This window comes from Melozone crissalis, unplaced genomic scaffold (genome assembly GCF_028551555.1).
Source record: "Melozone crissalis strain CALT ecotype California unplaced genomic scaffold, PUWL_Pcris_2 ptg000061l_1, whole genome shotgun sequence".
Lineage (NCBI taxonomy): Eukaryota > Metazoa > Chordata > Aves > Passeriformes > Passerellidae > Melozone > Melozone crissalis.
In genome coordinates this window covers 6,210,637-6,225,407 of record NW_026535839.1, presented here as the reverse complement: position 1 = coordinate 6,225,407, position 14,771 = coordinate 6,210,637, and the positions used below count along the sequence as shown (strand labels likewise).

At 48.4% G+C, this 14,771-nt stretch overlaps 1 protein-coding gene across 2 annotated transcripts in view; it reads right to left on the bottom strand.

The window, feature by feature from the left end:
- Positions 1–9,416: 9,416 nt before the first annotated feature.
- The window catches only part of GLRA1 (glycine receptor alpha 1), a 35,185-nt gene continuing 29,830 nt past the window's right edge, over positions 9,417–14,771 (bottom strand). The window contains exons 6-9 of one of the 2 annotated variants that reach the window (XM_054287947.1): positions 14,564–14,701; positions 13,611–13,825; positions 12,930–13,076; positions 9,417–9,746 (exon numbers count right to left, since the gene is read on the bottom strand). In XM_054287947.1, the coding sequence (XP_054143922.1) occupies positions 9,432–9,746; positions 12,930–13,076; positions 13,611–13,825; positions 14,564–14,701 (815 nt within the window). In that variant the 3' untranslated portion in view covers positions 9,417–9,431. The remainder of the gene's footprint in view (positions 9,747–12,929; positions 13,077–13,610; positions 13,826–14,563; positions 14,702–14,771) is intronic. The other variant, XM_054287949.1, reaches the window with a different exon arrangement.

The window sequence follows — 14,771 nt, the reverse complement described above, 5'->3', positions numbered from 1 at the left end:
TTTTGCATATTTTCAATTGGAAAGTATTCCTGCTGTGTGTGTTTGTATCTCCCCTCCAAAGCAAAACCAAATGTGCAATGGTTGTCCTGAAGAGAAATATCTTAATATTTTTATTTTTCTTCTAAATTCATTTACAAAACAATGTAAATGGGTGTGCGTTTATAGTTGGATGGGAGAAATTTGTGGGTCCTCCCCCCTTTTTTTTATGTCACTTAAGTGTAGGTTTTTCATTACTCCTTAGCTGTAATTTAACAAGCATGATATGCTGTACACTGTGGTAGAAGGTGAGAGACAACACAGTCCATAAAATGTCACTGTCCACGATGTTTAGCCTGCTCATGGTGGTGGTTTGATCTCAGGTGGGTGGTGACAAACTGGGACAGGCTTGTGCATCTTCAGGGTTCCAAGGCTGCTTCCAGAGTGGTGTCACCAGTGCTGCAGGATGGCAAACTGCGATGGAGTGCAGTGACCTTTGCGTGTCAGGCCATTTTTAGGTGAAGTCCTCTGTGTGTTGCTTTGTCTCTACTTCTCTCTTAATCCACTGAAGTGTTGCTGTATCTCACACACACAAGTATGAATGGCTTTTAGCACAGTTACCTCCCATTTCAGTTCTTAAGAAACAGTCAAACCTTTGCTGCAGCTTGGTAAGTCCACGAAAGAAGAGGTGAGTTCTGGCCATGATTAGTGCTGTCAGTGTGTCATGGCCAGACTTGGGAGCCACACAGACTTCTCCATTTGTGTAGGAATTCCATTTCACAGTAGGCTTGAGATGCTCCAGGTGGTGCATTTTTCGGGATCATTCATTCCACATGCATGTGGTGAGGTTAGTCCCTTGGCCTTTGTGCCTCAGGTACCTCTGGAGCTGCTGGTGTCCCCTGACCCCCTGCCCTGGTCACAGGGAGCACCGGGCTGGTTGTACAGTGACAAGGAGCTCAGAGGCAGAGTTCAAGCAAAACAGGTCACTCTTCCCATTGAGGGGAAGGTTAACTGCTTACCTGCCTCTCAAATTCTCACATTACATCACTGTTTGGATCTTAATGTTTGTTTCTCCAAAATTACAATTTGAACACTCCCAAAGCTGACAGATCCCCAGATTAACCTGCTGTTGTGACCTGATGTAAGGATTATGGATCAATTATTGTTCTGAAATGTGTGTGTGGCTTTTAAGTGCCCTGTCAAGTTAAGTGGCACTGGTCAGGGCTGGAGGGCTGTGAATGGGGTGGGGTGGGACATCTGGGTGTGGAGGTCCTGTTTTTACAGTTCTCCACTCTGAGCAGGTTAACTTGGGGATTTGTCAGCTTGGCCCATGCTGTTTCTGAGCTTATTTTCTCTTCTGATCTAACCCTAGAATTGGAAGAATGACAGTGTTCAGGACAAAAGCATCCCAGATGTGGTAAGATTGGAATGGAAAGGAAAGTACAGATTCAATGTAGGCAGAGTGTTTCAAAGCCCTGGTTCAGTTGTTTCCTTGGCCTAGATAAGCACAAGGCAAAGGAACTTCTGCTCCCTTTGCTAAGATTTTGTTGGGTCAGCCTCTAGCTGAGCATCTCTTGTACAGCTGAGCTCCACTGCTGTGACCAAGGGACTGGCCACAGCCACTCAAAATGGTAAGGAGAGGATGTAACAATAGCCTAAGTCATTAGTGATTTTTTTTTTTTTTTTTTTTTAATTCTAGTTATCCTGATCACAAGTGGTATTGATGGCAAGTGGAGGCATGCATCTGACCAAGGACTTGCCAGGATGGTCACACTCCTGCCTGTGAAGGATGTACCTGTGTCCCACACCTCGGCCTGCAGCAAGGTGTGATCCCAGCACCATTCTCAGGTAACAGGGGCTGCCCCCTCTCCACTTCCCTTCCTTGCTGGCCTCTCAAGCCCTGTTTTCAGAGGTGACACTGCCCATGCTGTCCCATGTCTCCTCCTCCATGGGACAAGTCCAGCCTCCTCAATTCTCTTTCCAGCCCCTCAAGGAATAAGCAGCAGTATTTAAAGCCTTGACTCCCAGGAAGACCATATTGTTGCAGTGACTGCACTTGACTACAGCAAGGAGTGAGTACTACAGGTTCCTCCCCCTTACACAATCCTTAATCTGCTCTTCCTTTCTCTTTTCAGATCCCTGCCTTCACTCTACTCTTGGCTGGGGAGCTGAACTCTCAGGACTCTTCTACTTTCTAACAGTGCAGCCTCAGCAGAGCAGACCTGGCTGAGGTCACAACAGGGTTGTGGCACATCACAAGCTCCAGAGCTGGCCCTGCTCCTCAGGAACTCCTTGGTTCTTCACCCTAGCCCGAGTATGTGGTGAGGACACTTCTGAGAATGTGTGAGTGCATACCCAGGGGAGGTGGCTAAGGCACCACCCATGGCACAATCTTCAATATTGCATAGTTTTCATTCAGGAAAGGTCAGTGTTTGGGATTAGGTGCCAAGCAAGAAACTCTGGAGCCCAGGCCCCATTTCTGTTCCCATTGCAGGCCCTGCCCTGCTGATGTGTGCAGGGCTCTGACAGAGCCTTGCTGCTTTAAGCAGTTACCAGGCCTCCACTGTAATTGTGACTGCAATGGTGTCATCACTGCAAAGGTGGTTCAGGCTTGAACCTGGAGCAGCAATTTAGTGCCCAAATCCTGTGGTGTGTTTAACCTAGGCCATCTGGCTCAGCTGGTTGCAGCCTAAAGCCTGATTCATGTTTTTGTCAGACGGGTAACCCAGCAGTGCTGCAGTGTCACCAAGTGCCTGGATAAGGCAGATGTCCTCCCACAGACCCTCTGGGGAAGGGGATTTTGGCTTGCTACAGTGCTAAAAGTCCTGGGCCCAGCTTCCCAAAAGCCTCAGCAGCAAAAACTACCTGTGTGCCTCAGACCTGGCAGCTCCAGGCAGCTCTGCCTGCCCCTGCTTGTGCCAAACCTGACTCATCTGCCACAGCAGTGACATGATCACAGCCTGGGCACGTGGTTACTGCTGGTACCTCATGCCCCAGTTTCCTGGATAGGTGAGGAGGATGTCCTTGTTTGACTTAAGCTACTTATGCAATTCAAGTGGAAAATCTGTAAATAAAAGCTAAATTCAAGCTGTGCTGATGGCTTATTTATGCTGGTATCATCCTCTGCCCAGGAAAACATGGATGATTTTGTACTGACATACTTGACCCTCAGTCTGGGGACAGGGTTTGTGTCCCCTCTCCTGGCTGGGAGCTGCTGCTCCCTCTCCCTTGTGCTTTTTGAGGCTCTGAGTGCTGCAGGGATTGTTAAACCCACACACAGCAATCCCCTGCCTTTCCCCAGAGTGGCAACATCAGCTTGTGCTGAATCTGTTCCATCTGTTCCCTCTCCCCGTGCGTGGTCTGGGTCAAACCACAGCTCAACCAGCCCCAGCACTGCTGGGACCCAGTCCTATCCCAGGATGGGCTTCAGCACTGTCTGCAACAGACCCAGGAGCAGGAATATCACAAACATAACACTCCCTTGTCATTTCTGCTCAGAAACCTGGCACAAGGACTGCAGCTTAGGTTTGCCAGACTTGATAGTCATATTTTAATACAATCATATAATTCCTGCTGCCTTGCACCATCCTTGTTGGCCTTGGATGGCAGGAGTGATGTGGCATGCAAACTCAACCTCTCCTAGTGCTTTTCCTTCCCCTTCCTGTTCTCTGCCACTCTTTGCCAGGATCCTCATTTGACACTTTAACCAGTACTTTCCTCTGCTGGGGGCTGAAATCATCCCTGTTGTTTCCTGCCCTGTGGTTTGTGTCCTTTCCAACGCTCCAGCAGCAGGCAGGTGGTGCTGGGACAGTGTGATCAGGGGAGGGAGGAGCTGGAGCAGGAAAGCTGCAGAGAGGTCATTGATCCTGGGCTTGGGGGCTCTCAGGTCAGCATTCCTCACCTGGCACAGGCTGTGCTTCCCTCTGGTGCCTCTAACCTGGGCTGTGCCCTTCAGAGCTCCGGCAGCCTGCATCACCTGAGGGCATCACCCATGGCTGCCCATGCCAGCAGCTCCCAGAGGAGACGGTCCCAGTGTCTGCAAACACCTGCAGGCAGAGCTGGGACAGCTCTGAGTGGATTCTCTGCTCAAAGAGCAGCAGCTCCTTCCACACTGCCTGGTTCACAGCAGCTGATTTCTGGGGGGCCCCTCTGCTCCTCACTATGGTAAGGGACTGAGAATTCAAGGAGATTTCCTATAAGCAGCTGCTGGTTAGCTGGATCAGTGTAAACAGGGCGCTGTACAGGAATAGAGCGACTGAATTCCCTCTCACTGACCCTGCTTTCTTTCACAGAGCACAGTCAGGAAAGCTCTCAGTGGCCACCTTGGCATCCCCCAGGAGTCGTGTCCATGCCTGGCTGGCCATGGGAGCACTTCCCTGGGACCTGTCACCCTGCCTGCCCTGGAGAATGGTTTTAGTGCCATGTTTTGCCAAGACACTGATCCCAGGCCCTTCAAAGCTTGCAGTGCTGAGGAACTGAGCCCCACAGAAATGGAAAAAAGGGAGATGAACACAGAGAAGTGCATTAGACTTGAATGAAGTGAGAGACTTGTATGGGTTCATTTGAGCAAGAGATGTGCAACTGCCCTTAAGAAATAATTGTTAAGGAGGAAGAAAGAAGGGAATGGGAAGACTTAAAGAACCTGAAGTAATTTAAGATACTAAAGTTAATGACTATTAACTTCTGCTTTGGTGCTCATCCTAGCACCCTGAAGAACAATCAAGTATCTCAATTTTCTACTTAACCAGTGCACTCTCTCCATGCACATAATGGAAAACCATTGATGCAGGAGCAGCACAAGATGCCCCTTCCATCCACCTCCTTTGGAGAAGAAGACAGGAATGTGTGGGTGCCTCCAAGCTGGGAATGGACCAGATAATTCCTTTGCTGAACTGGAGTCTGTGGGATGCTGCAGCAGGATTGGGGTTTCAGGTACTGGGGTCCACATTGTGCTGTCCACTGCTACCAGTATCAAGGTTTTGGAGTAAGGAATAGGATATTGAAAGAGATTGTCTGTCTTTGGCACATGGATAAGAACTATGTTTTTATAAGTAATGGTAGTACAGTACAAAAATATGATTGTATGCAACCTTTGAAAAATATGGCACCACTGAAAGCAGCCTTTTCTCCTTTCATGTGTTCCTTTCTTTTCATAAATATACACTGTAAATGCTTCTAACTGTTTTTCTACCAGCATTGGGAAATGAAGTCTTTAAATCACAGTCAAGATAAAGGGCAGCCAACAGTGTAATTTGAATTATCTTTGCTTTGCAAAATGAAAGATCTTCAGAAGAATAAGAAAAAGCTTCCAGAAAAGTCTGAGGAAAACAAAGCCAAAAAGAAGTTCCTGTTTGGAGGATATGAGATTATTCAGCATTTGAAATTGTTTGATAGTTTTAGAAGCAAGGTCCCCCAGGCCTGACAAGCAAAGTCTTCTAGGACAGAAGAATTAGGGCACCACCAGAGCCATGGAGGGAATGACCTGAGTGCTCCCAGGCAGCTGGTGCTTGGCCAAGGCCAAGGCTGAGCACTGCAGATTGCAGCAGCCCACATGCTCACTGCTCTGTCCTGGACCCTCTTCAGCACCTCTCTGGCTTCCATGGCACTGGGATCCCAGAAGGATCAAGTATTAAAGTGGGAAGAACTCTGCTACCTGATCAAAATATAGTAAGCTGGTGGTTTTTTACTCTGGATAATTATATTTATGTGTAAAGAAAAAAAATTCCTACTCACAAAGCATTACGTCTCCAGCAACATCTGGAAATAATATTTGGGATAAAGCTCTCTTTTTCCAAAGAAGCCAAGTGAATTAGGACCCAATTTTCTCTCTTTACTGCCAGAAAACTGCTGTTTTATTCAGAGGTTTTGCTGCTGAGCCTCATTCTTAAGGAAAGATAACAATTATGGAGTTAAATTCCATCAATATGCTGGGAAGTTACCCTGCAATATCAAACCCTGTGCATTCTTACTAATGAGCATAATTGCTGGCACCATTAAAGCAGCCTACTTTAAAGATGAGATAAGTTATCGAGTTCTTTTGCAATACAGAGACTAAACACAACCTGGCACAGATGGAGGAAAATCTTTGATTTTGAAAACTACCCAGACCTGCCAGGGGGTCATGGGACAGTGTAAAGTCTTGTCTAGGTGGTGAAACTCTCTGGCAGGACATCCCTGGGACAGTTATCTCAGCACTGTCACACCTTCACCAAGATTCCTGTGTGTTTCCTGGTGGGGTGTGAGCTGCTCACTGTCACCTGATGGCCCAAATGGAAACTGGCAGCTCGAGGAAGAGAAAACAACACTGCTTATGGTGAGCATCAGATGTGCCCAGAGCTTGGCAGAGCTGAACTGGAGTCCAAGGCAGGCTGGTAAGAGTGTGATTCTTATTTCAGACCCTAAACTTCCATGGGCTCCACTGGCAGCTGAAGTATGGGCAAGAAACAGCATCTCCCTGATGATTTTCAGTCCCTACATGCCTTATTCTGTGCCAGGAAGTGGCACTGGAGCTCCAGTGAAGCAGCAGCTGTGACATAACTGCATCTGCACCCAGGAGGTCCAGGATGAACTTGGGATTCTCCCATGTACAGCTGGAGCAGAATGAAGTGGGGTGGAAATGTCTTCCTCCTCCTTGCTCTGCTCCTGCCCTTGGTGTTTGGGTTTGATGTAGGACCAAAGCTCAGCTGGGTGGGAAGATGGGGCATGGGATTTGTTCACCTTTAGGAAGGAGCCCTGCAGCCCTGGAGAGCCAGCCCAGGCACCCTGGGGGGACAGAAGGTGTGTGAGCCACGGCCAGATTGCCCCACTCCAAAGTGCAAGGTCCAGGCAGTGAGGAACCAGGACATTTTTACCCAAATGACAGCAATTTGAGGTCATTCACCAGCATGAGGAAGGAGCTGTGGTATGTGGGCTGCCAAGCCTCTGCTGTGCTGCCGGGCAGGAAGGAAATTCCCTGGATTTGCCTTTCATCTCAGACAAGGACACGGCGGCGTTTGAAGCAATCACAAACCGCAGCTGGCACAGCCGGCCCTGCGCACGCGGGGAGAGTTCAATAATTCAGCACAAAACCCAGAGCCAGCAGCAGACTTGGGCTCCAGCCAAGGCTCGGGACGCTGCCCCAGCATCAAACAACGCCTCTGCCTGAGATCTCCCTGCCTGGGAAAGCACCGTCTGCCAGGGGAAGGAGGAATCCTCAGCCCACAGGATTTCTGTGCTCCAGCGCAGGGAAAGGGCTGATGTGCTGGCTCGTGCTCCCACTGTGTGACCTGGTGACCTGTCCCCGTCTCGGCAGTACAAAGGGACTCAGAAAACTGGGTGGCCTTTGCCAAAACATTGGCCCTAGTCCACACAGCGACTGCTGTGGTTTTTATCTTTTTTTCTCCCTTTTCTCCTCTTTCTATTTTTGCCCTTTCTTCCTTTCTTTCTTTTTTTTTTTTTTTTTTTGTTGTTTTAAATTTTTTCCTCTTAAACTAAAGTGGTTTTAGTGCTGGTGAAAGGTGCTGAATGGCAGCCTTGGAGGTGGATGTCCCTCTACTCAGCCCCAGCAAGCCCTGGTGTTTTCTCTGGTGTTTCTCCTCCTGGCATCATCCCTGTGCAGGACAGATCCCAGGTTCCCTTGTCCTCTCACCTGCTTCTTTCTGTGCTGGTTGGGACACCCATGGCTAAGCATGACTTCACCCTTCCATCTCAGGCTTGGGTGCTGCTGACCTGGGCCAGGCTGGACCTGGCAGTGCCCCAGGGCACTTTGCTGTGAGCTATTCCAGCCTCTGCAGGAGGGAGCTGTGTGCTCCCACAGCAGATCCCCAGCCCAGCTCAGCGCTGCTCCCACCCTGAGCAGGAGAAGGGAGGACAGTGGATGCACCCCGTGGGTGCCACTTTTCTCTCTGCCTTCTTTTGGTGCCTAAACCAGAGCTGACCCCAAGTGCTTCAGTGCAGACTGATTGTCTCTTCCTTGGTGCTCTCTTTCACCTCTCTCCCTAAAGTGCAAACGAACACAACGGAGTCACCCTGGGTGCTGCAGCCAGCTCACACCCAGGGGTCCAGGGGGACAAGTGGGACATCAAGCCCTTGGCTTGCCCACAGGCCCCAAGCCAGGCTTTCAAGTAACACCCTAGAGGTGCTTGGCACATTTCTCCCCACCCCAAACACCAATGCCAACCTGTGCTACCTCTTGGGCAAAAAGAAACCCCTTTGCTCACCCCTTCCCACCTCCCTCCCCCCTGTCCCCATCCCCACCAAGCTGTGCCAGCCGGCCCCCTCTCTCTGCCAGGCAGCAGAGAGGGGCAAAGCAGCCTGCTCCATCTTCCCATCCATGTTCAAGGTAAAATGCAGCACCAAAATAGATACAAAAATAGAATTTTGGGTCCATTGGCCCAGCTTCACTATTAATATAACTGCTATGAAATGTCAGAAAATAAAAGCTGCTCTCTCTATACACACCTGCCCCCCACCCCCCCTCACTGACAGTATTGCCACACGCCCGGTCCTGTCAAAACAAGGCATCAAGATGCCTGTTTTCTCTACATTTTAAATACTATTGCTTCCATCCCCCCATTGTAAACAAACATGGCAGAAAGGGGTTTGGAAAAACAAAACAGAACAAACAAACAAAACTATTTTAAAAATCCTTTGTCGTTTCTAGTGCTCTGAATAATATTTCTGCCTCCTGGGACTTGAATCCTGCCACACTGTTTAAAAGGACAGAAGGTACCTGTGATTTCTGATGAAGGCCCTGATGTCCTTCTCGGGTTTCCTTTGGATGCTCTCTGGTGGGGATGAGAGAGATAATGTATTTGCTTTCCTCTATGCAAAAGTCACAAAGTGTTTGATGGGCAAACCCGTGACTAAAGAAAGTAAATATATAAAACAAACAGCAATCCACAGCCTCTTTCTTAAGTTTCCCCATCTATCCAGTTTGCAAAGTGCAAAACCTAGAGAAGCACAGAATTATTTTCTTGAGGTGTTTTTCCCCCCGCGTGCTTGACTGGAATGGCCTTTCTATAGCAAAAGTCAGATAAAGCGTAATTGCAGTAGTTTCTGCACATGGAATCATGAATCATTCCAGTGACTTGAGAATCTAAGCTGTTAATAGGCTAAAAAAAGGATTTTTTTTTGTTGGTCTTTTTTTTTCTTTTGTTTTCTTTTTGCATTATAATTAAGCATGAATATATATTACTATATTACACTGCTCGGATTGCTGGAGCAATCCACATCTTCCTATGCTGTAAAACTAACTCCCACCCTGCGCTCCCCGGATCAAGAGCTTCTTTTCTCCTCCCTGTGCCAGACACCCTCAGTTCACATGATTAAAACTCCCTCCCAGCCCCCCTCCCATTTTTTTTTTTTTGTTTTTTGTTTTAAGTAGATATTGCCGCATTCTTAAATTCATGCATTGCTGCATTGCTATTGCACATATATAAAGGATTGCTCGCTCCCTCCCGGCTGCTCCCCTCCCCTCACTGGTTGTGCACGTCCTCTCTGCGGACTATCTTGTAGATGATCCAGTAGAAGATGTTGAAGATGAGGAAGGCCATGGGGAAGCCGATGCGGGAGATCTTGTCGATTTTCTTGGCTCTCTGGATGAAGAGCTTCCTCATCTCCTCGGGCGAGCGCGACGGCGGCGGCACCGGGTTGGCCGTGTTGTTGTTGTTGGCTCCCTTGACAGAGATGCCGTCCTTGGCTTGCAGGCAAGCTGGCCCCATCCCGTAGGCGGTGAAGTTGAACCTGCCTTCACCAGCTTCGTCCTCCTGGAACAGATTGAGCATGGGACTCTACTTAAAATGAGATATAGACAGTGCACCCTCGCTATAAGGCTCTCCGCTGACAGCGTCCTGCTCTACACAGGAAAGATGTTCCAACCGAGCCCCGGCACCCTTGGGCAAACCCCTGCTCTTGGGAGATCAGCCTTATAGAGGGGTGCCAGCTGTGTGATGCACAGATGCAAATCAGGGGATCCAGGCACCCCGTGGAGAACAGCGCTGACTTCCACCCCGTGGAAGTCTTTGACCTATTGGAGGGTTTCTGGCACTGCTTTCATTTTTCCAATTGCATCCCCTGTTTTGCTTCTGCCTCTCCCTACCCCCTCCCACCTCCTATCAGCACCTTCTTTGCTTTGCCTGTGCAGTTTCAGCTTGCCCAGAAGGAGTGGGCTCCATGTAACTCACGTAGCCAAAGCTGCAGCTGCTTCCTACAGAGTTACATGGATGTGCAGGAGCCAGGAGCTGTCCAGGGAAGAGCTCTGCAGGCAGCGTGCAACCAGCCCTCACTCGCCTGCCCACGGCACCCCACAGCCATCCCCAGGAGCCAAATTTCAGGTGAGGAACTGAAGTGCCCTTCTGTGGGTCAATGGGAAGACATGGCTACTTGTGGTAATGCCAATTATTGACAAAAAATATAATTTGTGTTCTAATCTAAAGGCAAACGGTGTTGCTGTTTGGGTTTTTTTTTTGGTGAAAGCTTCACTGGAATCCCAGAATGATTTAGCCCTATTTTATTGAGCGCAGGGATGTAATGACAGGGAAAACTAAGTTTGGTGCAAGTAATTCAATCAGTGATTTGCAGAGGCAGAGTTAGAATCTCAAGTCTCTTGACTTCAGGTCACTGAGAGTAATTGTAGAGCAACGGCCCTAATTAATCATTAACAGAGGCTGATCCATGCTGTGTCCCCCAACACTGACCTAGCAGCCCCCTCCCTTGTAGCTGCCTGCCCACTGTGCCCTGCTGCCCCTTGCCCTGTCCTTTGAAGAGTGTCTTTTCTGGATGGCCCTGCATCCTGTGGGCAGCTGCATGGGATGAGGAGCAGGACACAGAAGATACTGCCATATCTGAGCAAAGCAAAGTTACCCAAATAAAATCAACATCTGGTTTTCTGTGATACTCAGAGCTTATGGACCTTCTCATCATGTCTGTAATGCAGGGTAAAACTGCCTCTGCTCTTTTCCCATTGCACAAATAAACACTTGCCCATGTCTGGCTTAACCTAAACCCCTTGATCCTTAATTTACTGAATTTTTAAATATTTTCATTGCTGAGGGCCCACTGGCTGTGACTTTGTTTTGGCCACCGTGGCTTTGTTTTGGTGAGTGGTGTACTGGGGTTAGAGAAGACAATAGTGCCTTTTTCAAGGTGCCATGCCAAAGGAGAAAGGCAAAGATCACCAGCCACGCTGGGAAGTGTTTCCAAATGCACTCCATGTGGGTCTGATGATGGTGTCATGTTAACCAGACTGGTCCATACCGCTGCAATATCTCTTTTTTTGCCTGGTGTGTCATGCCTAAACCAGTCAGAGCTACCCAGACAAGTCAGGACATCAGGACAGAGCAATTAGTGCCTTTGGCAGCTGCATTAGCCCATTTACATATTAGCAGTCAGCTTAGTTTTCTGATGAGCCTGCAGACCTTGTTCATTTAGCTTTTGCAAGTGTTTTTGTTTATGCTTTGCTCCAATTAAATAGCTGTGAGATTGAGCAGGGACTGTGCTAACAGCCTTGTGTTGAATGGAACAGCTCTCCAAATATCTCTTAAACTAGTCTCTGTATTAGTGGCTTTATTTTCCTTCTTACTGTTTTATCAACAGACTGATCTGCATACAACAGCACAGATCCAGAGACAGGATGCCTGAATCTAGATGAAGAGAAAAATGCACTGTGGAGGGATCCATGTGGGTGGGTTTAGCTCTGCCTCTGTTCAGCTGCATCTTCTAAACCAAAGCTTTGTTGATTTTGGGATGGCAGAGCCCTGTTCTGGTCAAACACAATCAGTGGGTGCCGAGGGTCTCATCTGTTATTTCTTTTCCTTTGCATTTGTCCAACACTTTTCATCCCTGGCCCTGACTGGGTTGAGCACAAATGAACAATGATCTCCTGTTTTGCAGGTAGGATGACTGAAGCAGAGCGAGACAAATCTAGAAAAATACAGGAATTCCTGTTCCTCAAACCCCACTTCCTCCTGGAATGGTAGCAGTTCTGCAAGCATACACTGTGAACTGCTGCAGGACAGGCTGGACCCTGGGAAAGAATTTTAATGGTTGGGACAGCGAAACAATGGAATGGGAGAAGGTTACTGGGTGGGATGGATCATGGAAAGTAGACAAATACCTATGAGGAATATTAAAGGCAGACCTTGGTGGTCACCTACGGGCTTGCTTGAGATTTGCATCAGCAAAATTGTCTTTGGTTTTTCTCTCCTAGAAAATATACTGGAATCTAATGCTGTCCTGAGGGCAGCCTCTCAGGCCTGGTCCTGAAATTTTGCTAACCCCTTTCCTGATTCTACCAGTTACATAGGGACAATTCTCAAGTGCCTTTGGCCTTGTGATCACAGCCCTCTTTATGTTTCTTTCTAATGTGAGGTGAAGTGTTTGCTGTTGGAGCCCAGGCTGGGGAGCTGTCGGAGCTGCGTGCATGCTCAGATTGGGGTTGGGATCAGCCACGGCAGGTAAGCATGGAGCAGGCTAAGGCTCAGAATAAAGCTCTTTCCTTCCAGGAGGAGCTTGCAGTCAGTCTGAGAAGCAGATGCTTTTGAACACGGAGAAGGCAGAGACAAAAGAGGTGTCACTTACCTCTGGGCTGCTGCAGGCTGTTGTGTTGGGGGTGCTGCTCTCTGACAGACGGACAGACAGACAGACACCCCTCACACCTCCCTGCCTGCCTCCCCCAGCCCTGGCTGCAGCTTCTGGGCAGGAGAACTCACCCCAGAACATTGCTGTGTGACACTTGTCCTGTTGAGAACACCCCTTTTGGCTGAGCTAGCAAAACCCAGCTTGCTGGACTCCAGGGCTCAGCAGGCTGTTAGAACAGGCACAATCCATTGAGGCGGCTCTGCTTTGTGGTGTGTGAGCCTCCTTAACATCTGACCAGACACTGGGGATTCCCTGAGGGCTAGAGGCTTGGTTCAGTTGACCATGGTGTTCTGCTGGGACAGATTTCACTGTGTCCTCCATGCTTTATGTATTACCTTATGATGCCTCCTCTTCCTCCTGAACCTGAGCAGCTCTTTGTGCTGCCGGGACACGAAGTTGACAGCGGCGTATTCCAGAAGGGCAGAGAACACAAACAGCAAGCACACAGCCATCCAGATGTCTATGGCCTTCACATAGGACACCTAGGAGTCAGAAAAAGAGACAGAAATGGGGTGGCTTCCTTACCCAAATGCATTTTTACTTGGTGTTTTACATGGCTGACATCTGTTCTTGGATACCAGAATCACACTCATTTAATGTCAATGTGTTATCAGGTCACTGAAACCCCTCATGGACTCTTAAGTAGCAACAATTCCACAGCTTTTAATTTATTCAGGCCTTGATTGTGATTGTTAATATGCAAGGAAAACAGTAATCCACAGTACCGGAAGCCCTTCATAAAGGGAAATTTAGTACTGTTATAAAAGTAGGATGGTCAAGTTTGTAAAGTAGAGAGCTCCTGGTTACTGGGAGTTGTGGTGAGTGCTGAATCTTAGGGCAAGTTTTGCTGCAAGTCATAGAGAATTTAAATTTTTTTCATGATGTGACTGGAATTTGCTGTTTGTCTCCTTACGCAGGAATTGTGCAAAGGCAGCAGGAGGATCTGTGTAGGGATTTCCTGAGGTGCTGTCCCCAAAAGGGACACGATTTCCCTGGTGTCCCAAGGGGTCCCCTACCTTGGGCAGTGATGCTCGGGAGCCAGAGCTCTGCGTGGTCATGGTGAGCACGGTGGTGATCCCCAGCCCCACACGAGCAGGAGCAGCATCCATGTTGATCCAGAAGGAGATCCAGGACAGGATGACAATGAGAAGGCTGGGGATGTACATCTGGATCAGGTAATAGCCCATCTGCCTCTCCAGGTGGAAACGAGCTTCTATACAGGTGAACTTGCCTGGGGAGGATGGGAGATACAGGGGAGGTTATTGGGAAGGCACAGTGAGCCTCCTGTTCTCAGCCAGTGTCTGGGTATTTTCCTTTTCCTTGTGTTGCCTAAACCAGGGTCTTGTTAGGGGAGGAAATGAACGGCTGTCACCCAGGGCATAAAGTGATAGGACAAAGAGGAATGGCTTCAAACTGAAAGAGACAAGGTTTAGATTAGATATTAGGAAGAAATTCTTCCCTGTGAGGGTGAGGAAGCCCTGGCACAGGTTGCTCAGAGAAGTTGTCACTGCCCAATCCCTGGAAGTGTTCAAGGCCACGTTGGACAGGGCTTGGAGCAACCTGGGATAGTGAAAAGTGTCCCTACCATGGCAGGGCGTTGGAGCAATATGGTCTTTAAGGTCCCTTCCAAGCCAAACCATTCTAGGATTCTATGGACATTAACATAGCAAAGAAAGCCCTTTTGTGGTATGTCCTATGTCACTTAAATGTCAAAGACAAAAGAAGGATTTAGGAGAGAAGATCCAAACCAAAAACCCTTGAATTGATGCAGTTGTTACCAGGGACAAGAGGATTTTGCACATTTATGTCCATTAGCCTTTCATTTGCTGCATGTGTTTCCACATGTCTCTTATCTCTGTAAGTGTAGGACAAGGCCAGAGTGCCATCAGACAGAGCAAGAGACTCTGGCAAATGCACAGTCCTGAATTCCTCTCCACTGAGCCCCTCAATTTTGGTTAACAGCACTGACCTGTGTTGTAGTGCTTCGTGCAGTATCTCAAGTCCTTTTCTTCTTTGAGGATAAACTGAGGCAGTGTCAGCCCATCAGCAACTTGCACTGCTCCTTTTTCTTGCCACTCAAATATGAGATCATTCATTGTGTAGCCAACTGTTGAGAGGAAGGGACAAATGTCACATGAATCACGTTAAATACTGATCTGGTAAAGGGCAGTGTTGCA